General features: G+C 45.9%; 1 protein-coding gene across 1 annotated transcript; it reads left to right on the forward strand.

The window, feature by feature from the left end:
- Nucleotides 1-2,240: 2,240 nt before the first annotated feature.
- LOC125940324 (venom metalloproteinase antarease TserMP_A-like) lies at nt 2,241-27,078 on the forward strand. Its single transcript, XM_049656368.1, has 11 exons — nt 2,241-2,367; nt 4,425-4,463; nt 4,547-4,671; nt 10,454-10,522; nt 10,576-10,706; nt 14,644-14,693; nt 17,996-18,104; nt 20,708-20,848; nt 23,589-23,745; nt 25,321-25,449; nt 26,974-27,078. The coding sequence occupies exons 1-11, from the start codon at nt 2,304-2,306 to the stop codon at nt 27,004-27,006; spliced, it is 1,047 nt and encodes a 348-aa protein (XP_049512325.1). The 5' UTR covers nt 2,241-2,303; the 3' UTR covers nt 27,007-27,078.
- Nucleotides 27,079-27,531: the final 453 nt, after the last annotated feature.

A 27,531-nucleotide genomic window follows, 5' to 3' on the forward strand; every position in this document is an offset into this window, starting at 1 on the left:
CGTCCGCGAGTCGCTGTAGATCGTGGTCCTTTTGTCGTCCAGCAGGGTCAGGGCTATGGCCACCTGCTCCGCCACCTCGGCCGACTTCGTTCGAACAGTCGCACAGTTCGTGATTTTCCCATCGTGATCGATGCCCACCGCTACGAAGCTTTATATGTCTAGGCGAAATCTTAAATGGCTAGGTGAATTAAATCGCTTGTGTACAGAAAACTATCGTTATCAGCATTGGCTAGAGCGTCGTCGTCTTCTTCCGCAGCTGGCTGTTTGGCGCCCTTCGGGCTGCGCTCGTGCTCGTGCTCGGCACGCGCTCGTGCCACTGCTCCCGCTTCGTCGTCGCCGTCTTCTTCCACAGATAGCTGTGTTGCCACTCATCAATCATCATCATCATCATCATCATCGATGATGATGATCTCCTCTAGCTGGGCGTATACAACACGCTCGAGGAGGTCGCCGAGGCGCAGAGAATAGCGCAGCTGGAGAGGCTGTCGGGCACCAAAACGGGAATACGAATCCTCGACCTGCTCGGGATTCGATATCATGAGGCGCGGGGACTGAAGGAAACACTGCTACCGGAGGTCAGGGACGCCATACAGACGGAAAACATGCCGAAGAACATGCACCCGGTGCATGACTTGCAAAGACGTAAACGACGGGCGGTAGCAATCCTCGAGGAGCACGGAAGACGAGAAGGCGTCCTGTTTGTCGATGCAGCCAGGTACCCGCGGCCCGCCGGTAACGTTGATGGCGACGAGGGACGACGACCACCATCGCCACTACAACGAAATGTGCGAGACGAACCGGGGATGCCAACACCACCATCTCTACTACTACTACGGCAAAAACGGCAGCAGCAACAGCAGCAACATCAACGACACGGCCGGCCGACGGCGGTGGAGCCCGCCTTCTCTATGGCGGTCGTAGATACGAAGGGAAGGATCCGAGTCACGGCATCAGCTAGGCTGCCGTCGGCCGAAGCAGCGGAGGAGATGGCCATAGCCCTCGCGGTACTCCACGGAGGTACGGAGGATAGCCTGATAATAAGCGACTCCAAATCAGCGATCCGGAACTACACCAAAGGTTGGGTGTCCGCGGATGTGGCGCGCATGCTCAACGCCAGAGCCGGAGACTTCGTGTCCTGCAGGATTACGATCAAGTCCCTCAAATGGTTCCCCGCGCACGTCGGGGAGCTTGGTACTAAAGAAGACAACAGCCGCAACAACAACAATACTAACGGCCGAAAACACACCGGCATCCCGCCCAACCACAACGAGCGTGCCCATCTCGTCGCGAGGCAACTTACCCGCCGCGACGCGATCACCCAGAGGGCAGCCGCCGTTGTTGTGCGGGACCCCACCGGAGGAATTATCAACACAACCCAAATCGCGGCGGTCGGAGCTGGGGGCCACGGGGACGCCGACTGTGATATCGAGGAGTTTCCGGCCTCGTACCGAGAGGTTCTTGCACACTATAGGAAAGAACGTATGACATATCCACAACCCCACGGGCGGCTGGACAGATCCCAGGCAGTCGACCTGAGGCGGTTGCAGACGGGCACTTTCACCAACCCCTATCACCTGCACCGCCTGTGGCCCGCGCTGCACCCGTCGCCCGGCTGCCCGTGGTGCGAGCACGAACGGGCTGATATGGCCCATATACTTTGGGAATGTCAACGCCCTGAAGAAGAAGGACCAAGAGGAAGGGGGAAGATAACAGCAGGACCTTCTGAAGCGGGGCGCCTCGCTGAGAGATGGCAAGCCACCCTCCTCAGCGAGGCACCCGAGGACCAGGAGTGGGCCGTCCAGCGGGCCAGGGCCATTGCCGAGGATCTCGAAAGATTTTTCTCCGGCGATGGACCCCTGGCAGCCTAGCCCCGGGCACCAACAGCCTTAACCGCTGGACAAATAAAGTTTATTCCTATCCTATCATCAATCCAGCGTAGAATTTCACTTTCTTTTTCTGTCATCGTAATGGGGAGGCCGCGTTTACGGGGGTATGAGCCATTGGTTAACCCAGTAATAAAAACTGGGTTAACCATCTTCACGGAGTGGAAGGGCCGGCAAATTTTTTGTATATTAGATGTCATTGTTTCGGGCATTTTTCATTTTTATGCTGAGTTGAAAGTTGTAGTGTTCACTAGGCTAAGACGTAGGGTGTCGTGGGTGTATTTGATGTGCGTATTGCAAGAAACAAAGGCGTTTCGGCGTATGGCACCAAAACCACAAATATTTGTTCAGACAGGGCTCATAAATTTCACTCATAAAATACAACCTCTCACGAAGTGGGAGCGATCTTCAATACAAGGAATGGCACACGAAATATCAAGAATTAACGCCAAACCGGGAACTTGTGAATCTGCCAATCGAAAGCGTGAGTATATATTTTGCGTGTCCATTTATTTCGGGTGAAAAAAAAAACGAGAGGGTCAACCAAGTGTCGACACTAAAGAAGACAATGTCGACGTGCGTGATGGTTAAAATGATTCGATGATTATACGTTGGTTATATCTCTCTATTTTCTCTATTTCTGTCTCTTTCTTTTATTCATTATTCACTCGTTTCGTAACTTATTCGTATCGTATTTCACGCAAAATTACATTTAACTTGTATCCTTTTAGCGTTGGCACTTGATTGACCTTCTCTTTTTTCGTACAAGAAACCAGATGGGCCGATCCCGGATATATAGTGAAGTCTATGGTGCAATGGATTTTATTTGCGACTATATTGGCACGAATTACGTCAGTACAGTTCGTTTTGCCTACTCTGCAACTAATTCTCGCTTCTTGTTTCGTTAAGACCTAACTTTGATACATTTTGCGACTCGCTACGACGCGGAGGAGACGCGAAAGGGCAGTTCTTTTTTGTATGTGTTTACAAGATACACAGATTCTTCATTTGCCAAACCCATGAAGCCAGCAAAGGCGACCTAGTGTTTAAAAAAAGTTAACTATTCCTTCCGATTAGTATAGTATAGCATAAACCTGATGTATAAGGGACGGCCGTAGTAGAGGTATTCGGATGTATACTAACTAAACACCTGCTTAGTTCAGTAACAATTCTTGGCCGAGATAAAACGCAAATTGCCAGAAAATGCCTTGAAGCCTTCCGGTATAGAAACAGAATGACATCTGCATTATCGTACCTTCACTCGCCCTAAATGAAAAGGCTTATCTAGAATCATGACTGTGGCGTAATCTTAGGACTGACGGAGTCCTTACAATTAGTTATACGTCGATATGCCTTACATACGTACTAGCTACACTTCGTGGAATGAAATATGTGCTGTAAAGTAATTAATTAAAGAGCTAATTATCGTAACTGTGTTTATTATTCAATTATGCATTTTGATTACTCGAAAAGTAATTAGAGATTACTCGAAAAGTAATGGCCGTCTCATCGAGTAATTTAGATCAAGGGTTAGTAATGCCCTATCCTCCAGAGGCAAGTTTGAAAAATTAGGTACAGCTACCTGTATGCATTATCGTACAGCCACGTGACACGTCGTATCTATCTTACGGACCAGTTAAGAAGCATTTTTTTCTCGTAAGAGAGCGTGGGTTCGGACCCGACTTCTGACACCAGGTATCAACATGACACCACGTTCGGGTGGCCAGGGCAGAGTGCCCAATATTTATTGAGCAGTTGTTTTATACAGAGAAGTTGGGCAACGTCCCTTCAGCTTATCATTCGTAGCACATGTGTCAGACGCGATACGATACATCGTAAACAACTTGGATGGTGTGCTGAAATGTCAGCACAGCATCCGTGCTGTTGACGTAAAAAAATTGCTTCTTTACTCGTCAGTAAGACAGATAAGACGCATCGCGTGGCTATACGGTGGTGTTTATATACTATGTGAACCCGAAATGTTTCAAGAAACGTCAGTTGTTAGAAGCACTCCCGTTTGTTTATCTGTGTACCTTAATCTGCCCTTGTTTTAAAAGCATACACCGCCACAGTATGCAATACAAGCTCGCCCAAGAAGCAGCACTCCGATACAAAGGTCAGCTTTGGACTATCTACGTATAAAACTAGATGATACTATAGAGGACGCAGTGCAAGTGGTGCTACCTGCAACAGCTTCTTCGATATTGCAGCCACGTCAGGTCCCTTTAGACAAAACCATTTTAATTTTCAAATATGAAACAACTAATACCAGTTTACTTATGTTGCTCTTCACGCTGGGACGTCTTGTAGTGCACCTGATTTTCCCATTTTAAAGAAGAACTGCTATACCGAAAAGTCTGCACAGCAATGGCACTCACATTAACAACTCACATTCCAGCCATACAATCCAAAATTTGGGCGGTTGGGTTTTATTCCTAGCATCATAAGAGAGCTTACAGTCTTTTCTTCTCCTGTGCTATGCTACGCCATCGTTTAGGCTTCGTTAGCTTTCACTTTTTTATTTGTTTTTGTTTTTTGTAGGAAGTGAGCCTGACAAGGAACCTACGGCTCCGGTAATCGGTGTGTTTGTTTATGTGCCCTTTCTTCTCCTATAGAGCGTAAAATATGAAAAAATTTTCTTAGCTTTCTGCTTTTTTTTACAGAAAGTCGAACGGTTCCATCGCATTATACCGTAGAGGTGCACTTTATCACCGACCTCAAACACAACTCGTACTTCGGTGAACAAACGGAAGATCGCGTTGCCTATGCAATGCTATTCATGCACTCGGTAAGCGGAAGCATAGAAGTCTGGTAAGTCCGTTGAAATGATCGACCAAGCCCTTTTTAATTAACTGAACTTCGCCCAAAGCGACCTCAAGCGAACACTTTAAGGCATTATTCACCTATAAAAATTGCCTGTAGTTTGTCTGGAAAATTTCCCAGCGTTTTTACAACCGAACGCTTTCGACTAGGTTAAGATGGGTTGATGACTTACATTTATGAAATAGACAATATCGTACCCTTACCGCAAGGGGAGGCTTATTAACTCTATAAATAGAAACATCGAAAGACAAATAGGGACGTCTCAATTAACTTCACGCACTCGAAGAAGCGCCCATACATGGGAAGAGAAATTGAAACTGGTGACAAGACACTGACGTGTTCGCAAAGCGGTTAGGGAACGAAGCTAAAGCATGAAAATTTTCGACTTTTATCGTCAGTAAGCAACCTTTTTCTCACCAAATAAATGCAGTCTCGACGGAACACTTCGCTATCCTAACAAGAGGCAATGTCGCGCTATGGTGTCTAGCAGCTCATAAAGCGATAAATATACAAGCTTTTTTTCTTCTATTTATTTCCATTTGAGAATGTTACTTCCGACGTGAGTGTATGACGGCGAAAATGTAGCTTTATTTATGCGAGTGGTTATTTTTCTGCGGGGACATTATCGGCAATATATCCGATATGGTCATCTGACTCCGCACGTGGTTAATGTTACAGTCATGAACACTTGCGAAGTGCGATCGTCGCAGTGAACCGATTCCAGTACTCTGAAACAACATAAACAGTTGTCATTTTATTTCACGACACTTTCTGGCATATAAAGTTTTTACGCGATACGTACATGCAAAGAAATTGGCCATTTCGTAGGTTTAAGGCATTCGTATGTGACGAATTATCTTTTACAGCGAAGCTGTCTATGGCTAGGGTTCGATGCATTTTTCGTGTCCGTAAACAGCTCTGCGTGTGCAAAAACGTTGCTTCCGAATTTGCTGCAAAATCGCTTCAATCTATGAAGGCACCATTTTAAGATCAGTAGACTCTCAGGTAGATAATAAGGGTTTCTCAAAGATTTGCCGCTGTGCACGCTCGCACCGCCCTCTCTTTGTCGTGGTTCCAAGCGCTTGCGTTCCTAGATTCCTTTTTTTTTTACTCTGGCATCCGTTTAAGAAGAACGACAATGTCAACAAGTTTCCCAATTCTGTTCGGCGTATGTGCTTTAATCTTCTTGTGTCAAGTTTCGTGCAAGAGTAAAGTTTGCCCAATGAGCGTTTTCTACGCGCCAACTTGGTGTGCTTCCTTGTGTGATACAAGAAGCCCTGCTAGAAAACAAAACAAGGTAGACAGGAAACTCGAGACTTGGAGATTAACAGTGGTCGAATAAGGAGTGTCTCAGGCTGGATCTAAAGGTCGTGTTCCAATTCTGGTCCGCATTGATTCTGACAGATAGTGACATTATGCAATCTCTTGAAAAACAACCATGCTCACTATCTGACTTTGTACACGTTCAGGGGAACTTCCACTATTTTTGTGTGATTTATTCTTCATCGTGTTTTGCTTTTTATGCCGTGACTATATAGATGAAGACTGTTTTGATAACACTCGCTGTGTCTCCATGTTTGCTTGTCGCCGATACAGTGCGCTCTAGACGATATTGTATAGCAGGCTACGCCCGAGTGAAATAATACTCTACTCATCCAGCTCTTCTTCTTTTGTTACTTTTTTGCAATTTCTAGTTTGTGTTGTTTATTAGCATTCCTTAGTCACTCATTCCTTAGCCACCCGGAGTAGAATGCGCGCCTCCTCCCGGAGCCTTGCGCGCGACCGAAGACGGCGCCCTTCCTCCCCGCTCTCCTCGCTTGCGTGCGCGAGATTGAGCCGCGATCGCCGGCTCACCCTTGCACGCTTTCACTTGTACGTACAGCATACGGCGCGCAGCGACGATTTTATTGCCCTTGCACTTTACACAGAACATCACGGCGACGCCGATGGCGACGCCAACGGCAGAAATGCGTCTGGAGTGTCCATGTAACTGCTCTCGCAATAAAATCAAGGAGAAGCACGTATTATTGCTGTATTTTGACACTTCATTTGTGCGAACGTCTGGAAAACACAACGTAGCTTATCTTACTCGCGTAGGAAAGCGCATGACTGTACGTTTTCCTGCGAGCAAACGACCTTCCCGTCTAGTTTCCAAGTCCTCTGCCACGGAGGAAAAAGAGACAATATAAGAGAGGCCCTGATGTCAAGTTTTTGAAGCCGGAAGTGTTGCCATATTGGTGTGTCATCTCCCTTTGTGATCGCAGGATCAGATGGCGCAAGCTTTGAACTTGTATTGCTACAAGTCGCCGGAAGTGTGCGCTGCTGACGCACTTCAGAACAAAACCTACGAATGTGCTGTGCAGTTTTAGCGAAGCAGACGCGCTCCTGTGTTTTTCCGCGGTGCACTGAGGATGCGCGCCGTGATTATGTGAGTGCCTCTGGTGCTGGCTGAGACTCGCACTCCCAGACCCCAAACACAACTTTCAAACTAACACACCGCACTCCAAACTCACCTTGTCTCGCGAACGGGATGTCCTTCGAGAAAGGCCCGGGCCGTAAAATATTGTGTCACTTTTCGGAGGCCGAGAGCAGCAGCGAGAGCTTCAGGAGCACGATTACTATGGAAACGAGGCTGTTTGGAACACCAGTCCCAGTGCTCCTGAGCGAAAAGCTGTACCTGGCTTCCGCCACTCTCTCCAACACACCCGGGATGACCGGGGACTCTCCTACACTTTCCTTCCTCCATGCCTTCTGCTCAGCAGCCATTTTGCGTGGACAGAAGTAGCCTGCATCGTTGTCGATTTCGATGTTGTCTTCGCGAAGCTGCCTTCTTTGTCAGCATCGTCATAATTGAAATAAGGATTAAGATGGCCGCTTTTAACTGAGCTGTCATAATAAGGAGGCGAGCTGGTACATCGTATTACGTAGTCAAATGCGAGCAATTGTGAAGGGAACCAGAAAAATACGACGAAGAAGTAACAGACGAAAGAACAAGAAGGGTAATTTTTTTCTGATGATTTACACACCTACCCGACTTCCCTATGAGTTCTTTGCCACATATAATCGGAATCCTACAAGCACATGTTTCGCGCATATACTATACTTATTTAAATGTGCGGTATCGCACTCAACCCTAATTAATAATTAATGTTAGAGCACATGTAGCAATCGTGGAATTGAAACAAGGCTGTACTCTAGCACTTACCACTGATCTTGAAATTAACACTAGTTTTAAGACATCGGTCTCTCAAATGTGTTACAATATACAACTTATTTGTTGAAAAAGTCTCTCTCGAGCATTTTAGGACAAAAGAAATTAAGCCAACTACCAATATATTTTGTAGAATAAAAACATCGTTCAAAAAGAAGATGCCGAGGGTTAGTTGGAAATAGTTGCTTTGTTGCAAACGATAACTTAGGTGCATGTAGCATTCCTGTATTTCTTGCTTTGTCTTCACCATTCTCTAGCACCTCGGTTGAACACTGTAATCAGAAGCGCGGAACATAAACTGCGATAAATAGCTCTCATGATAGTGACAGTTTATACATCAGTCTTTGAAAAAAAGTCACAGGCCTGCGCGGCACACGCAGCACAGTCACAGCGTAAGCTGGTTGAGCGGCGCAAGAGTAGCTCCAATTTCGGCACCACGCACAACAAGGTCTTCGTGGCTAAGTGTCTTCGCCTCGATTTTGACGAGAACGATCTAAACTGTCCGCCCGGCGTCGGCGTCGACGGCGAGCTGCAGCTTGCAATGCTCTCTGCACAGCATTCATCCCGATGATGCCTGGTTGCCGCCGCGCACGTAGCTCTACGATGCGCTTCTTCAGCAGCGGTTCGTACCTTGCGAGGAGACGCCATAACGTGTACCGAAGAAGTAATTTTAATACGTGGCGCACATCTAACATTGGGATAGCGTTGATTGCGCGCCTCGTCTGAATCGTATCGCGTCTAAATCACATGTCGTCGCACGTGGCGGTTGCAGGCACGTTAACTAGGTGGCGCCACCATACTGGCGGAGGCTCAGGTCGTCTGCGCCTGCGCGCCTTCCTATTGACCCTTTTCGCGGCGATCGCGTGGGCGCTGCCATGTTTGATCACGTGGTGACGCGTCCATTGCTTGCCTCAACTGCCTCCGTTGCCTCCTTGTTTACAATGGAAGTGTATGACGCCGGCGCGGCTTAGAAAACCTCTGTTTTCGGAGATATCGTAGACGGTGACTAGGTGGACGACACGAATCTTTGATCACAGCTTCAGAGAACATGCAAAAGCGCTTTCGGAGCTGATTAAGCTATGTCCAAACGGTGCAAGCAGCGTATATGGTGCTTGTTCTAAAAGCGGGGCTAAATATGTATTCCAAGCTATCCAAACATTCCGCTCATGAATTCAGTCAGGATTAGTGCGTTTTGCTCTTTGTTCTTTATTCGGCAAATATTTTGAAGCAGTGGCTTGTCAATTTCTGACTCAGTGAAGTTCCTCGGTGCGGCCACTATCTGATTATTTTCTGCCTAATCGCTCGCGAGTGTGCTCAGTTCCGATAGATTTGTTCTTGCTGCGCACAAGGCTTGAAACGTAGCTATTTTGTACATTGTAATACCTTGTAGCAAATGTATATTACAGCTAGTAACTCGCTTACTCCTGTGGACCATCACGAAACATTCAGCTTCGTCCATTCGGGCGCCATCGGTGTAGTCCATCATTACTTGTGCGTATACAGTGCGCATATATTCAAGTGTGCGCCCATTCACTTATTCTTGATACGTCGGCGATAGAGTGGGCGTAAGCTTTCCTGTCATTTGGGACAGATGTGTATAGATAACGTGCGCGACACCTACGATGACAGGAAGCGGCGCTACTCTCTTTGTCATTGTTTGACGAGTGGTACTCACTCTTGCCGACATTCTGGGGATGAAGCCCTTTCTTTGAAGGTTAGCGATACAAGGCTGGCGGATGAGCGAATTTCTGTATCCTCGAGGAAAGCCGTACATCACGAAGTGCCGGTAACACGTTCGGACAGTTGCAGCAGCGGTTCGCGAACATGGCCACACAGATTCATTCTATTCCTTAACATGCCAGTCACTATTTTTCCAGCCAACTACTGCACACGTCTTCAATCCACATGATTCAATCAAGCATGATTGGAGCACAGTGTGTTAGCGAAAACTCAGTTGCGTTTCCGACAGCGGATCGCACAGAAGCAAGGTAGAAGCAGTAATGGTTTCGTATTCGTGCGCGGTCGCTGAGGAGAGGTATGGCGCGCCGCCGTGAGCGCCATCTCGTTTCTCTAAAACAAACTGCTCCGCGAAAAGGGTCCATAGGGCGCGTATAAAGGGAATTTTTCTTCTGCCTGATAGCAAGCGCTAGCGTGGCTCAGTAGTAAAGTATCCGACTCCCACGCAGCGGGCCTGGGTTAGATCCCGGCGGAGAGCGGGTACTTTCTTTCGCATTTCCGGCGATAACGGTTACGGGGCGGCGGCGGCATCATCGCGACCAGAAACGGCTATTGGAATGAGCCCATAACAGCTTACGCTGTAAAACGCAAGAATGTCTTGCTGTGTCTCCTCAGTGTGATCGGCATGTTTTATTCTTATACTGTATTCGAGGTCATCTGTTCTTCCAGTGGTTTGGTGACTCATCACGTAAAATTGCGGTGATTATAAACTCAATGTGCCTTTTTTCTGTTTTTTGTACCTATTTTGAGACAAAAAAAAAGTTTACTTTTAACTGTTTTTGGGGCTTCCAATTCGCAGGTTAGCCTTCGCTTGCAGCAGCTTGAACCACCTGTCCGGATAGGGTTAGCAGCAGTTGAAGGACTGAAGGTAAAGAAAACGTGTTGGTTATTTTTCCACCAATGACAACATCACATTTACAGACGAATCCATCTTATATGAAGCTTTATCCGGATGGCGATCTCATTGGAGATAGAACCCTGGATGACCTAATCCAATATGTTAACAATAATGAGGTGCCGAAGAAGTCTGACCTCGTCTATATGTCAACAGGGTGAGAAAATTCTACCAGTTTTGTGAAACATGTCAAACGTGCATTTCTACAACTCTCAACGTTCCTCTGTCCTAGAAGTCAGCAATTTACCACAACGGCATTGTCACGCGATCGTAACAAGCTTAGCAAGCGTGACATTCGTCACGCTTGCCGACGTGTTATGCATCGAGGAAAGGACACAGGAGAGAGTCAGACTACCCGTGCCAAAACACACACCAAATTGTATTTATAATAAGGAGACAGAAAATTAACTAAGGCAAACATGCAGACACAACACACTAGGAGCAAACAGAGCTCATGGCTACGAGGAAAGTCTCAGCGTGGTCTCGGCAACGCTAAAGACTTTCAGGCGTTCCTGCTTTAACCGCTAACCTGTACTCAAGTTGGCGCGACTTACAAGTCAACGGAAAGTTCCAAGGAAAGTTCACCTAGGAAAGTTCCAGGTTCTCACTGTAAGTTCGTCGCGTTGACTCGGTAGAGCAGGTGCCGCCTGTCTGGTGCAGCTGGAGCTAGCTGTGGCTGGCGATAGTTTCAGATAGCTCGAGGTGGTGTTGCTAGCGGGCGACGGAAACGGGCGTGGCGACGATGCGTACCGGGGCCGCAAGTCAGGGCTGCCTAGCGGTTGTCCCAGCTAACCACCCGCGCCCGGTCGTCGGTCGCGCAGCCGCTCTTGATCTCGGCAGCGGGTCCCTGGTAGTACCGGAACGCCAGGTGGTCTCGGACCCCACTCGTACTCAGCGGTGCCCGGCTGGCTGCCTTGGTCGCTGACACCGGCCCATTGGGTCTGCAGGGACATCCACCGCTCTCGATGTCCTTGGCTGGTGGTTGCCGTGGAGTCGCCGTGGAGTGGAAATTCTAGCCGTGGAGTGCGGATCCACTTTGAACTAAATCTCAGGCTGGCACCAGTATCGAGATATTATTTCTCTAACTTTGCGGAGAAATGCATTGACGTGCCAGTGGCTTTCTCAACAAAATTTGCATCAAAGCACAAAAGTATGTGTGACGTGCCGTTGTGGACGTCGGTTTCTATGGGTTCCGGGGCGGCGTAAGACGCATCCAGACACAGGGAGACCAGGAAGGGACTGCCCGACCCTTCTTTATTGCTCGAGCCCCTCGCGAGCGCGAGCTCGGCGCCGATCTCTTGTTTTCTCGGCGCCAAGGCGCAAGACACGTACGCACCAAGAGTCGTCTGCTTTCGCTTGTGACAGTATGAAAAGAACAAATTATGGGATTTTACGTGCCAAAACCACGATCTGATTATGAGTCACGCAGAAGTGGAGGACTCTGGAATAATTTAGACCACCTGGGGTTCTTTAACGTGCACCTAAATCTAAGTATACGGGTGTTCTAGCATTTCGCCCCATCAAAATGCAGCCGCCGTGGCCGTGATTTGATCCCGCGACCAGGCTTAGCAGTCCAACACCATAGCCACTAAACAACCACGGCGGGTAAGCGCAAAAGTAACTGGAACGCCAATGCATTTCTCCGCAATGGTCGGGAATTAATATCTCGAAACTGGTGCCATCCTGAGAATTAGTTCCTATAGCGCATCCGCCTTGCGAATTCCACGGCTAGAATTTGTGAATTGCAACACGGGCCATAAGTTAATACGTTAAAAACCTAATTGGTGTTTTTTTTAATTAGACGATTATGCATTTCAATTTTTTGTGCAAGTAATGTCCACCTCTTCGAGTAGACCAGCTCATGAACTATAATTGTGCTATCTGCCACAGGCAACCTTCAAACATCTTTTGAAAGTGTTTGCTGAAACACCCCGTATTTATGGCCTCTGCATGCAAGAGGAGATGTTTCCATCCCTAATGCGTAAATGTTGTAAATAATTAGAAGAGATTTTTATTTTATTTTGTCGCCAGTCGTTAGCATCGCCTACTGGAAAGAGAATCAATGTTGAGACACATATCACTCACGTGCTTTTCACACGCCGTTGATAGAAGACTCTGCCGAAGGGATCACTGAACTCTGCAGGTTTTTTCAGGGTCAAAAAAGCACGCAAAGTAATTTGAAGTGAGGTGAACATACATCAACATATTCATTCTCTAGGTATAGGCTATCCATTTAGTTGGCTACCTCGTTCTCTTTAAAAAATATATTAACTTTGTCCTTTGTATATATTTAAATATGTTGTGTCTCAGCGGAAATGTTTAAAGAATGTTAAAGTGAGGAAACACGAATGAGGTAGCCGCCGCTGGTGCTTCTAATGCGCTTAATTGTCCTCCTATTGTCAGGATTTGCCGAAATAACGCGAAAGTATAAATTAAAAGCTGTGCACGTCCGCGCCAACAATGGTGCCGTAAGCTTTTAGCCACAACAAAAGTGAAAATGTGGAGGCAACGCAAGAGAATAATGAAATTATGTGGGTAACAGAACTCCGGTAATGACATATTTTAGGGGCGGGGGGAGGGGGGGGGGTAGGCTACCAATTTCCGGGGGGGGGGGGGCTCAGTCCCCCCCCCCCCGCCCCTTCCTCGTAGTCGGCGCCTATGCGTACGTGAATATCTTGGCAAATATCTACAAGGATTCCACACATACATTGGTTCTCCACAAGAAAAGTAGAAAGTTACCTATCAAGAAAGGAATCAGGCAAGGAGACACAATGTCTTCACTGCATGCTTAGACGAAGTATTCAAGCTCTTAGACTGGGAAGGCTTAGGAGCTCGAATCAACGGCGAATATCTCAGCAACCTCCGCAGTAAACAAAGAAGACACATGCAAGATATGCAAACAGGACACAGCTACACTCAGACACATGCTATGGGAATGTAACGCCCAACACAAAAACGAATTAAACTCCGAGACCCTATCGCTGAGGTGAGCCGCCGCTCTGCGCAGCTCCGACCTCGGCGACCAACTCTATAGGCTGTCCAGCAGGCCTGCGAGGCGGCGCTGAGACAAGATCTCGACGTCCCTTCGTGGGAGACCTGAGCCCGGGCCGTCAAAACTACAGGACAACACAATAAAGTTATTACCATCCATCCATTCGGTTTGCAGATGGCATTGTCCTATTCAACAACAATGGAGACGAATTACAACAAATGATTGAGGACCTTAATCGAGAAAGCGTAGGATTGGGGTTGAAGATGAATATGCAGAAGACAAAGATACTGTTCAATAGCCTGGCAAGAGAACAAGAATTCAGGATCGCCAGTCAGCCTTTAGAGTCTGTAAAGGAGTACGTTTGTCTAGATAAGTTACTCGCAGGGGATCGGGATCATGAGAAAGAAATTTACAGAAGAATAAAATTGGGTTCGAGTGCATACGGTAGGCATCACCAAATCCTGACTGGGAGCTTACCACTGTCGTTGAAAAGAAAAGTAAACAATCATTGTATTCTACCGGTACTATAACATATGGGGCAGAAACTTGGAGGTTAACAAAGAAGCTCGAGAACAAGCTAAAGACCGCAAAAACAGCGATGGAACGAAAAATGTTAGGCCTAACGTTAAGAGTCGGGAAGAGCGGTGTGGATCAGAGAGCAAACGGGGATAGCCGATGTTCTAGTTAACATTAAGAGGGGAAAATGGAGCTGGGCAGGCCATGTAATGCGTAGGATGGATAACCGGTGGACCATTAGAGTTACAGAATGGATACCAAGAGAAGGGAAGCGCAGTCGAGGACGGCGAAAAACTAAGTGGGGTGATCAAGTTAGAAAATTTGCAGGTGCAAGTTGGAATCAGCTAGCGCAAGACAGGGGTAATTGGACATCGCAGGGAGAGGCCTTCGTCCTGCAGTTGACATAAATATAGGCTGATGATGATGATGATATTAAGCGACTTTCTCGCTAAATTACCAACCCTTATATGTATGCGCCCGCCGCGACCGGGAATCGGACCCACGACCTTCATTGTCAAGTATGTTTATTATAGCTGTGCAAAAACAATTTTGTGACCCTATATTATTGTCTCTTCTCATTTTTCAGTCTAGATATAAAATACGGCACTGATCCAAGTAAATATGTCAGCCTTGCAGGTGAGTGCATTTCTGATGGGAAAAAAAAAAGCGATTGGATTTGGCTAATCTATAGCAGAGAAAGGTTTTGGAGTAGCCATAATGCAAAATCGCACACTCGGCTTTATCTAGCAAATGGCAGAACAAACTTGGCGCTAGTGTTGGTTGTTGTCGTTTTGAATTTTATTGCTTTATTTATTGTTGTTTTTGAATTTTTGTTGTTTTTTAATTTTACTTCTTTATTTATTGTTTATTGTTATTCTTGAGTGTTTGAATTTTATTTCTTTATTTATTTTATTGTTTCATTATGTTTGGTGACCTGTGCACAGAAATACTTAGCTTTTTTTCATGAGAGGCAACACATTGCACTGGTAGTATGTTTTATGTACCCCTTTTTCTCTCTTTCTTTTTTTTAAAAACGTGGAAAGGTAGGCCACATTAGAGCCGGCTATCCCATGTTCCCGAATTCGTAACTTAGGCAACGCTTGATAAGGGCAAGAAAGAAGGAAATATCAACAGGCACTATAGGCACATGAACACAAGCAGACAACAGCATCTGAAATCACTGTCCAGTACATATAGGACGGTCGCCCATCACACAGGAGTGAAAGAGTCCACACGAGTATTCTCGTGAATGCATATAAGAACAACTCGGCCGCGACATCAGCCCGATAAATAATAAGCACAATGTATAGAAGGCAAAACTCGTAATGTCACTTATAGGCAGTCATATATTCGTCGTCATCCAATTCTCTTCGTACAGTCGCAGTCGTGTCGTCGTTGTCACACCGCTTTTGTCGTTCCATCGACGTCACTCCTTCGTCATTCCATCGTAATCAATCATGCTGTCGTCAGACAATCGCGTTCAGTACGCCGTCGTCATGTCATCGTCGTGATGCTGTCGTGGCCGTTCCGTAGTCGTCATTTCAACTTCGTCACTCGATTCTCGTCATACTGTTTCAACGTCTCGCCGTCATCCTAATAGAATCGTTGTCCAACAATCACTGTCATACAGTCGTTGTCATCACACACTCGCCGTCCCTTTACTATCCTCCTGATTTCAGAATCACATTGTAGTCATGCCGTGGTCGTCAAACCACCTTCGGCTGCGCCAGTGCAGGCTTAGTGAAGCCGGCGAGCGCTTGAGCATCGGAGAGGAGCATAGTAGTTTAAACGAAGACGCTGTGAAACATCCTTTACATTGAAATGTCACGGAGGAAGAAGGACCTTCAGACCCCCAAGATATTCGGCAAGCTCGATATCGGGAGAGAAAACGCCTAGCCCACACCACTGCTCACGCAATCAAACATTCGCGCTACCCGCTCGTAACCTTCGCATGAATTTTCTGTTTCTTTTTTTGAAGCCGACTGTCCTTATGTCTGACAACCACTAGAGAGAGAGAAATACAAGGTAGGAAAGGCTGAAAGGTAAACTAAATTAATAAAATTAAATTATGGGGTTCTACGTGCTAAAACCTCCATCTGATTATGAGGCACGCCATAGTGTGAACTCCGACCTGGGGTTCTTTAACGTGCACCTAAATCTAAGTACACGTCTGTTTTCTGCATTTCACCCCAATCGAAATGCGTCCGCCATGGCCGCGATTTGATGCCGCGACCTCGTGCTTAGCAGCCCCAGAAAGATTAACTACACTTTGTTCAGTTTGCTACCCTACCTGTGCAGAGGGGACGGAGGAGTGAAAGAAAAATATAGAGAACGTATAAGTCTAGCTCATTCACACGCACTAAGCAAGGTGCCACGTATCTACAATCTGACACTGAAGCGAACTAACGCCGAGCAGCTATAGGCGCTAGTGCGCTACCTAAACGAGATGCTCTACGAACGCGATTAGAGTATGCTGGGGCACTCTGGCATTCGCCGCTGAAACTGCAGATGTGGCTTGTTTTCGGCAGATCGCCGTCTTTCTAACACACACAAATCATTTTGTCACGGAAATTCTAGAAATAGACAGTCTCGAGCAACTCTCATTCAACAATATCCCTAAAAATAAGCATACCGATTTAGAAGCCCATGGCACCATTACTTCTGTTACTGCGCAAAGCCGTTACGACACAGCCACGACGACATGATGACCGACGAATGCAGCGGCACAGCGACAACGATGGCATAATGACGTCATGATGGCGACGACGGCAGTACAACGGCACTTTGCTTACTGACTCCACCGATGTCAAATCTTATCTCCGTATGTTGATTACCTTCTTCAAATGATGACGATGGCACAGCGACAGTGTCCTCATGGTGGTCACGTCGGCAAGAGAGAGAGAGAGAATAAACTTTAATCAGAACAGTAGCTCCTCCGCTATGCAGCGAGTGGTCTCCTCAGTGAAGGAATCAATCGGGCTTAGCTGCCCGTCAGCTCGGTCGACCAGTTCAAGCTGGTCCGTCTAAGTGTACCTAGACAGTGTCGTCGGTGCTGATGCCACCATCGTACTATCGATGGCGCATGTGCGGCCCACGGGCAGTGGGTTATAAGGTTTCCAGAGACCCGGAGTACGTTTGGCGGCAAAAACGATGAAGCGAAGTGGACGCACCGACAACGCTCCGTCCAATCAGCTCGGTGGAGGGCCGGCATGAGCGTCTTGCGCACGCACATTATAATTACACTGTAGCTTTCTTGCTGAGCCGCTGTCTGAGCGTAACGGATAGCAAATTTCAAGCTAATGTTGTCTAACCTTTCACTGGGCGCTGACCATCGGTCTCACCATCGGTCTCATTTCATCGGTCTCACCTCGCGCACCATCGATGTGTGACACCTGCCACGCCACCTGGCGACGCTCATCATGCCAGCGTTTTGAGACGCCTGGTAGCTGCCGGGGCGCTGTTTCTTCTACCCAGCAGTCTTGCGTGCGCGCCCGCGTATAGTTAGAGCACCGTCCGAGAAGTTCAAGCACAACGTTAAACCTTGCTCTCGCTGTCCAAGCTTCGTCAATCGAACGAAACCGATCTCTTGTTTTTCTGCATTTATCTTATGATCCTCACCACTGATCAGCACCCCAGCTTGACATTTGAGCCATCGTTGTGATAAAAGTGCATTCTCTCTCTCTCTCTTCTCAGAGCTGTTATCCCAAAGAAACAAAGTATTTTACCAAAGAGTGTATCGCAGACCTCCGGAACCCACGATAACATAGGGAAGTACATTAGCAGAAGCCATGTGCCATGTGTGGTGCTTCCTTTAGTTCCAAACTGATTTATCTGAGGCCCTCGTTACTGAAAAGAACAATGTCTTTCTTGCCTATATCCAGACTTCTTTTGACTGTTCTGTGTTAATTCACCAACTTCTAAACATTTCATGCATGCAGGAATCACTACCACAGGTCAAGCTTGCAGGAAGGACAAAGTGGCCATAGGGCAGGACACACCCGACACCTTTTCTGGGGTGCAAACTGCTGCTCACGAAATAGCACATCTGTAAGTATGTTAGGCTCAGAATCAGATTTTATTGGTGCAATTTTCATTCAGCTTACGCCTGAGCAACAGGACTTATCGCTCACTTTTATTTATTCATATTTTCTATCTGTTAAAGGTTGGTTAGTTATGCAGGTACTAAGGGAATAGCGTAGGTAAGCGGAGGACACAAGAACATAAAAAAAAGACACCGCGTGCTTTCATGTTCTTGCGTTCATGCCTTCCCTGCGCTGCTGCCCTAGTATGTGGAACCAGCTAGTACATCTATCCGTGCTCAGTTCATCATATTCATCATCATGAGCTTATCTTTATGTCCTCTGCAGGACGAAGGGCTCTCCCAGCGATCTCCAACTAATTACTGTCTTGCGCTAGCTGATTCCAACTTGCGCCTACAAATTTCCTGATTTCATCAGTCCACCTAATTTTCTGCCGTCCTCGACTGCGCTTCCATTTCCTTTCCACCCATTCTGCAGCTGTAGTGGTCCACCGGTTATCTGTCCTACGCATTACATGATCTGTGCAGTTACTTTTTTTTTCTCTCTCTCTTAATGTAAACTAAACTATTGGCTATCCCCGTTTGCTCTCTGATCCTATCTTTTAACGTTACGCCTAACATTTATCGTTCCATCTCGCTTTGCGTGGTCCTTAACTTAGCTTAACTTAGCTCAGGTACGTGTGGTTTAATGGCGGAAATGCAACTGAGGCTATGATGCCCCAATCATATTTTTTAAAAGGGAATGCAGTTTAGAAAGGTGGGTGGAATGCAAAAACGCTCGTGTACTTGCATTTGAGTGCACGTCGAGTATTATACATGTTAACTGGCATTTAAAATATGCATATGGCTAATATTTGTTACTGGATGTGCAGTACACGTTTTGTAAAGACAGGAATGATTGAGTATCAGTCAACCAAGCAGTCTATTCGTTGGTTTTACAGAAATAATCATAGATTGACGGAAATACATTAGGATTGATTTAGTGAATGATTGATTGATTCATTCATTCATTCATTCATTCATTCATTCATTCATTCATTCATTCCTCCATTTGAACATCTCAAAGTACCACTGGGGTTATGAGAGGCGCTGTAGGGGAGGTTCCAGAATTAATTTTGGCCTCTAGGGTTTCTGTAACGTGCAGCTAAATGCATGTACATGAGCTTCATTGCATTCTGTCCCCTTTTAAAACTATAATTCCCTCTAATAAATGCAATGTAAAAAGAAATGAAAGTGAAAGAAAAGCGCGCCACCACGTTGCTGCAATAGCAGACGTACCTATAACCCAAAGCGCCAACTTTTTGTGTAAAAGGCCATGTGAAAAATTCACAGCAGCAGCCGCCGTCAAAATTACCAGACGGCGCGCGCTATTCTGGCGCCATCTCTGAGCCATCATCGCCGCACAACGCTTTTCTTCTCACACTTTCGCCATATCCTCCTCCGCTTTCCGCCTCATGGTACCGCCGCACCCTCCTTTCCGCTTTCTTCCTCGCGTCTTTCATCCCCCGCTGCGATCCGACTTAGCTTTCATCTTTCGCTGTGCTCGTTCGCTCGGTTACGCCGCCGATACTCGCCGCAGGAACGGCCGCCTAAGGGCTGTGCTCTAAAATATAATGTGCGCACCGTATACGCTTAGCCTCCTATTGGCTCGGTCAGCGAGGGCTCGAAGGTTCCCACATAGAGCCTTTATTATAATTATGTAGTGAATTATGTTTGGACAATTGGACAATTCCTGGGGGACGAAGAGGGCAATCTGCACTTATAAGGTATAAAGAGACCAGCACAGTCCTGCCGCCACTGCCGGCACTCGAACCCACGACCTCATACTCAGCAGCAAAACGCCATAGTAACTTAGCCGACGCTTCGGGTAAATTTATCACACGTGCAGTGGTTCTTTTTCTTTCTTTCTTTTTATTTATTTGGCGGTGACCAATTTTCACCGCGTTCTCACTGTTATCGGTTTGTGTCTCAGCGCAAGACGCGACTATGCTATGCCCAAGAATTATCCTTGTGTAATGACACTGAGCATGCACGTCGGGAATAGGGTTGTACATTCTGGAATGCAAGCGACCACGAGCGATTATTCTGGAGCGTATTGTGGGGAGCATCTGTAAGTAACGGACAGGCCTGACGCGTGAAATCAAACTTGGATGACTGACAACTGTGCCCGCCGCTATCCTTGTGTTTTTGAGTGTTACTGTTTTCCTGGGAACAAATACGCCCAATAAAGAGTTACATTGTTAACTTACAATTTGACAGTGCTTGCTTCTTCACCATCACTGCATCGCAGAAATTAAATTCTGGGACGCGGCAAAACGGCGACCTGATTATGAGGCATGCCGTGACTCCAGCTTAATTTTACCCACCTGGTGTTTTTAAAAAAGCTTGCACTTAAATTTAAGTGCACGAGCCTTCTTGCATTTCTCCCCCATCCAAACATGGCCGCCACGGTCGGGATCGCATCCGCGACCTCGAACTCAGCAGCGTAACCTCATAGTTACGAAGCTACCGCGGTGGGTCGTCACTACAACCTGACAATCGATATACAGTACTGGGTAATTAATGGGAACACTGTTGTTTCCACGGCGGGCTTTACTGCCAATGTGTGCAGGTTGGGTGCTCCTCACGACGGAGAAGGTGACGCGAAGAACTGCTCATCGCAAGACGGATACATAATGAGCACGCACGAAGGCGGAAAGAACGGCCTCACTTTTTCCGACTGCACGAAAAAGGCCGTCGCCCAGTTTTTCGAGTAAGTTCACAAACCTAGCTTCCATAAATCTTTCCTGACGATAACTTCACTTTGGTGTGGCATCGGCTGCCCAGAAATAATGTGCTATATACCCATAAATTTGAACTTGAAACTTATTACCCCGATGAAACACGGAGGACTGGTCGGGAAAGCATGACTAGTGGATACATTCCGAGGTCCGCTCTAGTTACAGCTTCTTTTTCGATTGAAATTAAATTGTCTTTTCATATATAAAGAACCATTGAATTCAATTGAATTCTTCGGTCTTACGTGCCAAAACCACGATTTGATTACGAGGCTACCCGTAGCGGGAGGCTCGGGATTAATTTTGAACACCAGGGGATCTTTGGATCTTTAACGTGCCCCCAATGCACGGGACACGGGCGTCTAAAGGACCATATTCCTCATGTACCTCATATTCAATAAACTCGTATGAACATTTGGGGGTCCCATATAAAAACCCGTACGTTCAAATATTTTCATACGGGTCTATTAGACATGTCCCATGTGATCTACATACGGGTTTTTATATGGGACACCCATATGTTGATACGGAGTTTTATGGGGCATATTGGTAGTTTCAGTAGGGCTATCTTCCTTGAAAAATGAACACATTCATCTAAATTTGCAAGCATTTGGTAATAATGTTTGTAAATCTTGCAGTCAGTACGTACTTTCACGTACTTGCGTGCTTAAGAGAGAGAAATAACATTTATTAGCCCCGAAGGAACTAAAGCCCAAGTCCGGGCGTGCATAAGGTGATGCAAGAATTCGTAGGTCCTGTACGTACGAGCAGGTCGTACGAGTAGGTCCTATACCTACATGCGTACGTAGGTCCTGCACGAGCAGCTAGGTACAACGTTTAGCTGCTGTAAATTGTTGCTAAAAGTGGCAGAATTGTTGATGATAAATTCTGAAATTTAAATGATAATGTTATTTCGATACAGCAAGATTGGTGAGAAAAGGTGCCATAAAGACCAGAAAAAGGGCAACATTTATTTGGCACGAGAGTGTCCCGATTACAAGAAAGAAAAAAAAAAGAACAATCCAATATTTTCGCTTACTTTAACTTACTTTGCTACCAGATATTTATCGACTTAGCAAAAGCACAAGAAATAAATTTTATATGGCATTTTGAACGAAAGATAAATTATTCATGACGGTTCATGAAACAGCTAGCTATGCTTTCTTTCCTTGGGTTCCAGTCACTCTGTCCTTTTTCCCGCTTTCTCATCGAAATACAGTTGGTTGTAGGTGTCAGTACTGTAAGTTTTACATGCGACCACGCACTCTAGGCCCCTTGAGCCGACACAAATTAAACGACTGTCAACTTGGTGAAGAGTGTGCAGGATCCGCATTGATACTTCCTGAAGGTACAGTCATAGACCAGTCTGTGCGTTGTGTTGACGCATCACAAGGTGTCACTAGGCAGTTGAGGTTCTTCCAATTTACTCACATCTGCCATGATGGCGCAATGTGTACGACTTACGCCGAGATCGCCGTCTCAATTATCATTCGCTATCGCCATACTTCGATGGGAGCACAGTGCGAAACCGACCTATAGTGACTTTTGGGCACATAGTAAAGACTTTTCAAGAGTAAAATTCAATCCACAGTCGCACGATGCGGTTATATTGCACCTGGCTGTTGCTTTGCGAGGAATCATCGTCCATCCAATCATTTGCGGGGAAGTCGCAGTCACGAAGTGCCAGCAGCAGGTTCCAGCCACAGATGAACAATTATGTGTCCACCTTGAATATTCAACTGCAGACATGTTGTGCCTTGTTGAAAGAGCGGGACTGATCTGAACTCCTGTGTTCTTTCTCTCTCACTCCCGCATCCCCCTGCCATGCGTGGATAGCCATGCGCAGCCACGACCGGGCTAGAAGAGGAGACGCACGCTCACCTGCCCCATCACCTCCTAGGGCGCGCTTGATCACGGTACCATACTCTCACCTCCTCCTCCCCCCTCCGCCTTGCGCGTGCTTGATCACGTGACCGCCAACATTGCGAGCGCGGAAAACGGCGCGCATCAAGCAACCATCCCCCTCGGCTCACCTCGCAAGATTTTGATTGCACCCACAACAAACTGCGCACGGGGCGCAGTAGGACCTAATCGCACTTGGACTTTATACAGAACACCGCGGCAACTGCGATGGTGGAAATTCGCCTGAAGTGTCCCTATAATTGCTATCGCAATAAAACAAAACGTGTAAATACCTCGATACGTAAGGAGCAGTCTCATTCATAAGCTGCACGTAACGAAGAGTGAAGGCGAAAAAAAGTGAAAGCTGAAGCTGTCGCTGACGATGGGCTTTTTTATAGCTTCCTGGAAGCACGCTCGCCCAGGGGATGGTAGGAATCATCACTGTCTGTGCTTGCAGCCTTGCGCGGCTGACTTTTCCAAGCATGCAGCATATTAGTCAGAGAAAGCTGGAGGTGTCGCAGTGGAACTCAAACACACGCACTTGGGGGTGGGGCTGCGTTCGTTCCTTTCGCCCTCGTCGAAAACAGGGGGCTTTCGGCGTCCGTAACCGTCCGAAATGTCTTTGTTATCCGACCGGTAGCTTGGAAGCACTTGGCACCATTTTTGGCCTTGCGACGAGACGAGACGAGACGTAACAGCCTAGGATTTCTGTGCATCCGCTGTGGTGCTAGGTGTAGTGGCGTTGAACGCGATAACACTGAATCTTTGTGTGGAACTCGCAGACAAAGTGATGGTCTTTCTTTTTTTTTTCAGGAAGCCGGGCTCTGAATGCCTTAGGAAAGAAATATTATGTTACGTCATTTCACTTCCGAATAAGGCGGCAGACCTGCCAGGGGATGTAATGGATGGGCCCACTTTCTGCAGCAAGTACTATCCAAAGGGAAAGTACAAGAGTTCGACTTACATCAAGGTTCGACACGTTTCTCGACGTATCTGAAATGGCTGATCATCACGTTTTTCATTTCTAGTGGTGCCGCTTTCAACTACACCTCTTTTTCAATGATCGGTTTGAGATTTTCGTTGATAGGTCCGCTTGGAATCACTTTTTACTACGACCCCACTACTTACATTATCAAGCATAAAACCCTGGTTTGCAGTACCGGCGATGTTAATCTTTTTCTTTTTCCTGTTTTCTCTTGATTTTCTTTTAATCTGTATGCATTGGGATTCGTAATCGTTATATAGACTGTGAATGTTTTAAAACGTGACGAGGATTGAAGAAACCTTAAGACAACCTGCACGCAAACGCTATAAGCACATGCAGTCAGTCAGTCAACAAACTTTATTAAGGTCCTAAGGAACGACTAAGTCGTAGTTGCGGGGCGCTCCCACGTTGGGGCCGGAATACCATGGTCAACCGCCCGTTCGTGGGTCCTGGGGATCGCTGCTTTTAAGAGCTTCCTCCCAGTCCTTTCGTTTATTAAAGGAAGCGTTTTGTAACGCAGAACATTGCTAGAGCTTGTGTGCTAACGAGCAATACACTTCATTGCACTCAGAATTTTTTTTATTGCATCGTCGATATTGTATCGTAGCTAGTTTCATGGCACAACCTACACACACTTCGAGGGCTAAAATATCAAATAAAATTTGCCGTAGTTTAACGGATTAACTCAGGTGAATTTCTAAGGTGAAAATCGAAGAGTCCGAAGGGACCTATTGCTTATCTTCTTTGTATACTTACCTTCTTATCTGTGCTGATGCGCCGTCGTATGACGAAGCAGAAGTAGTGGAAAAGCAGAAACGCTATCGGAAAAAGTTAATACAACATCGAACCTCTTTTGATGCACGATAAGTCTCCTCATGCGTCATAATCAAGCATAATCAGTAGATCATAATGTCGTAAGGCGCAGGTATGCAGTACCAGTATAGATTAACAGTTCGCAATATTTCACGGATGATCATGGAAGGGAAGGAAGTTCGTGTGGGTGCCGATGGGTAATCATAGAATGATAACACGTATTTTTGTAAGGCAGTTTGAAGGTTCTCTGTTGCGTCATTTTTGTTCCAGCAGTTGACGTTATAACGAAACTTAGTTGTACCACAGGTTGTGGCTTAGTTTACTTCTTTTTTTTTCTGTTCCTCTACGCAATGAGCTGCGGTAATTGGCTGCTTTTAATCGTTTGCTTTGTGACTTGCCCTGTCTACTCGGTTGCATACGCGATTGCTCTGAAATCTGAAAACCCACTTTTGTCTTGAATAATACTCATATCAGTTGTGTTCACATTTATATTAGTGATAGTTAGCGTTTGTTAACGTGCGGCTAAAATCACTGCCTGAAATGCATATTTTACCATGTGTATCTGCTATATATTTAACCCACCCTGTAGCAATCTTCGGGTCAATAGTATGAATAAATAAAAATAAATAATATAGCTTTCGCATTACATACGCTTAGCTATAGCACGATGAACTGCGTTGTTTGTGTTTTTTATTTCTTTTCTTTTAATGTATGCAAGTTTAAATACCTGCGCTTTTTTGTTCACAGGTGGACTCTGACCTGAACCGATGTCTATTTCGCTGTTTGGTAGAGTCCAAGAGACTTCCCCGTCGGGCGATGAACGTTACACCATTTGCAGTCGATGGTACGCCGTGTTCTCAATCTGAACCCCGAAAGGTGAGAGCTCCCTTGACTTCATGCGCTTACATTAATATTGAGCACTCTAAAGTACCTGCACCTCCAAGCAAGAAGTTTCTGAGCCTACCTAACGGGTGCGGAATTACCACGTATATATATATATATATATATATATATATATATATATATATATATATATATATATACTATATAAATCTTCAAGTGATAACACGGTCCTCGGACAGAGTTCCTAGGTGCCTTTTTTACCACGACAGTATACCGGTGCACCAGGGAAGTATTTTGTCCGCCATAAATTTAAGAAGTAGGGCTGCAATTGGGGCCATTTGGGCTATAGAATGCGTTGCGCTGGGACGCAAAAAGGAATGCGCTTGCACACTGTACTTGTACCTCTACCTTTAGTCTGGTGATCATTATGTTAGCATGTGTGTATACATGTATCAGTAAATTGTCTAAAATAAACATGTGCTAGTTCCTACTCTGTGTGTGTGTGTGTGTGTGTGGTGTGTGTGTGTGTGTGTGTGTGGGGGGGGGGTGTTTCCGTCCAGTTTCAGAGCTGCGCGTAAATAAGAGCGCGTAATCGGCAACCATTAAATGGTACATACAGTCGTTCTCGCTTACATCTACAGCGCACGCTGCGATGCGAAGAAATCGGTACTTGTGCATTGCTGGCCTGTTTGAGAGACAATACTTGCGACCAACGGGTGCCACAATCCATAGTTTGACGCTTTTCACCCTATTTATTACTGCGTATTCGGTAATGGCAAGAACTGAGCGTTGGAGCTTGATCCCAACTGTATTACACCCTTGGTTTGCGAAGTATTCAATCAACTCACTGAATCTCAGAATGTTCATTGTGGCACATACATGCATAGACGCCAACGGAATAAAACTATCAGATTCTTGTCTGTTGATTGTAAACACTTGAAGTGTTTTACAGTGGGTATTCTGCATCTCGTCTGCTAATATCTGTGCTATCCGGTGATGAATATTGAACGTCATTGAGAGCAGGCATGCTATCCCGTGAAAATTTTATTTATTTATTTATTTATTTATTTATTTATTTATTTATTTATTTATTTATTTATTTATTTATTTATTTATTTATTATTTATTTATTTCATATACATCGAGGTTCCCACGGTGGGACTTTACATGAGGTGTAAGAGTTGAAACTGGCGGTATAATACAATGAGGAAAGTCATTCAGTGACTGAGGCTTTGAAAAGACAGTGGTCTGTAATCAGGAATTAAGACAAAAAGAAAGTCCTCAGTTCAAGAAAAATACCACGGCACATAAATGTGTGTTATGCTAGCCCACACTTTCTTGCACCGGCTTCACAGTACTCATGAATCAAGAACGCGCAAAAACGAGATAGGTCTGTAAATAGGGCCGAGAGTATAGTGAGATAAATTGAAGACGCCCATTGCCCATGGAGATGACCTTACTCTGTCTGAGTATTGGCAATGCTAAAAAATAAATCCATCCCTGTAAGAATTTTGAAAGCAATCGCTTTTGTTGTTTATCTGTATTTTTTTTTCTCAGGTATGCAAGAGCAGGATCTGCGTGGAACCATAACACAGTTATATTGGTCCAATGAGAAACATTCACATAAGCTGACGTATCTTCTCGGGAACTCTTCCGATATAATAAAGAGCTCTGTTCAGTTGCTCCCGCCTTCGTATTATGCCGCGAATAGTGTTTTATTTTTCTGATGTGGTCATAAAACAGTGAATATTCATTGCATGACTTCTGTCGCCGTTGTCAGTATAAAAAGTCCGTCCGTCCTTCTACATGGTGGCAATTCTCGTGCATGTCATTGAGCATTATTTTAGACGAGTTGTGTTATAATTCATGTCATGAAAACAGCTTCACGCTTTTTATTTCTAAATAAACGCTGACTCATGCTAAAACTGAGTGCGCGAATGGTTGCATTTTAGCCATCCGTATGCATCGTGTTAAGTACACATGTTCTAGCACGCCCAAATGTTCTTGCTGCGCAGTTAAGAATGGAAGAAACTGGGAAATATGACACTGCGTTTTTTGTCGAACCGGGCTACAATTGGTCAACCGTCGGATCAACTTGGGGTCACTTGATGCGTT

This window comes from Dermacentor silvarum, chromosome 9 (genome assembly GCF_013339745.2).
Source record: "Dermacentor silvarum isolate Dsil-2018 chromosome 9, BIME_Dsil_1.4, whole genome shotgun sequence".
Lineage (NCBI taxonomy): Eukaryota > Metazoa > Arthropoda > Arachnida > Ixodida > Ixodidae > Dermacentor > Dermacentor silvarum.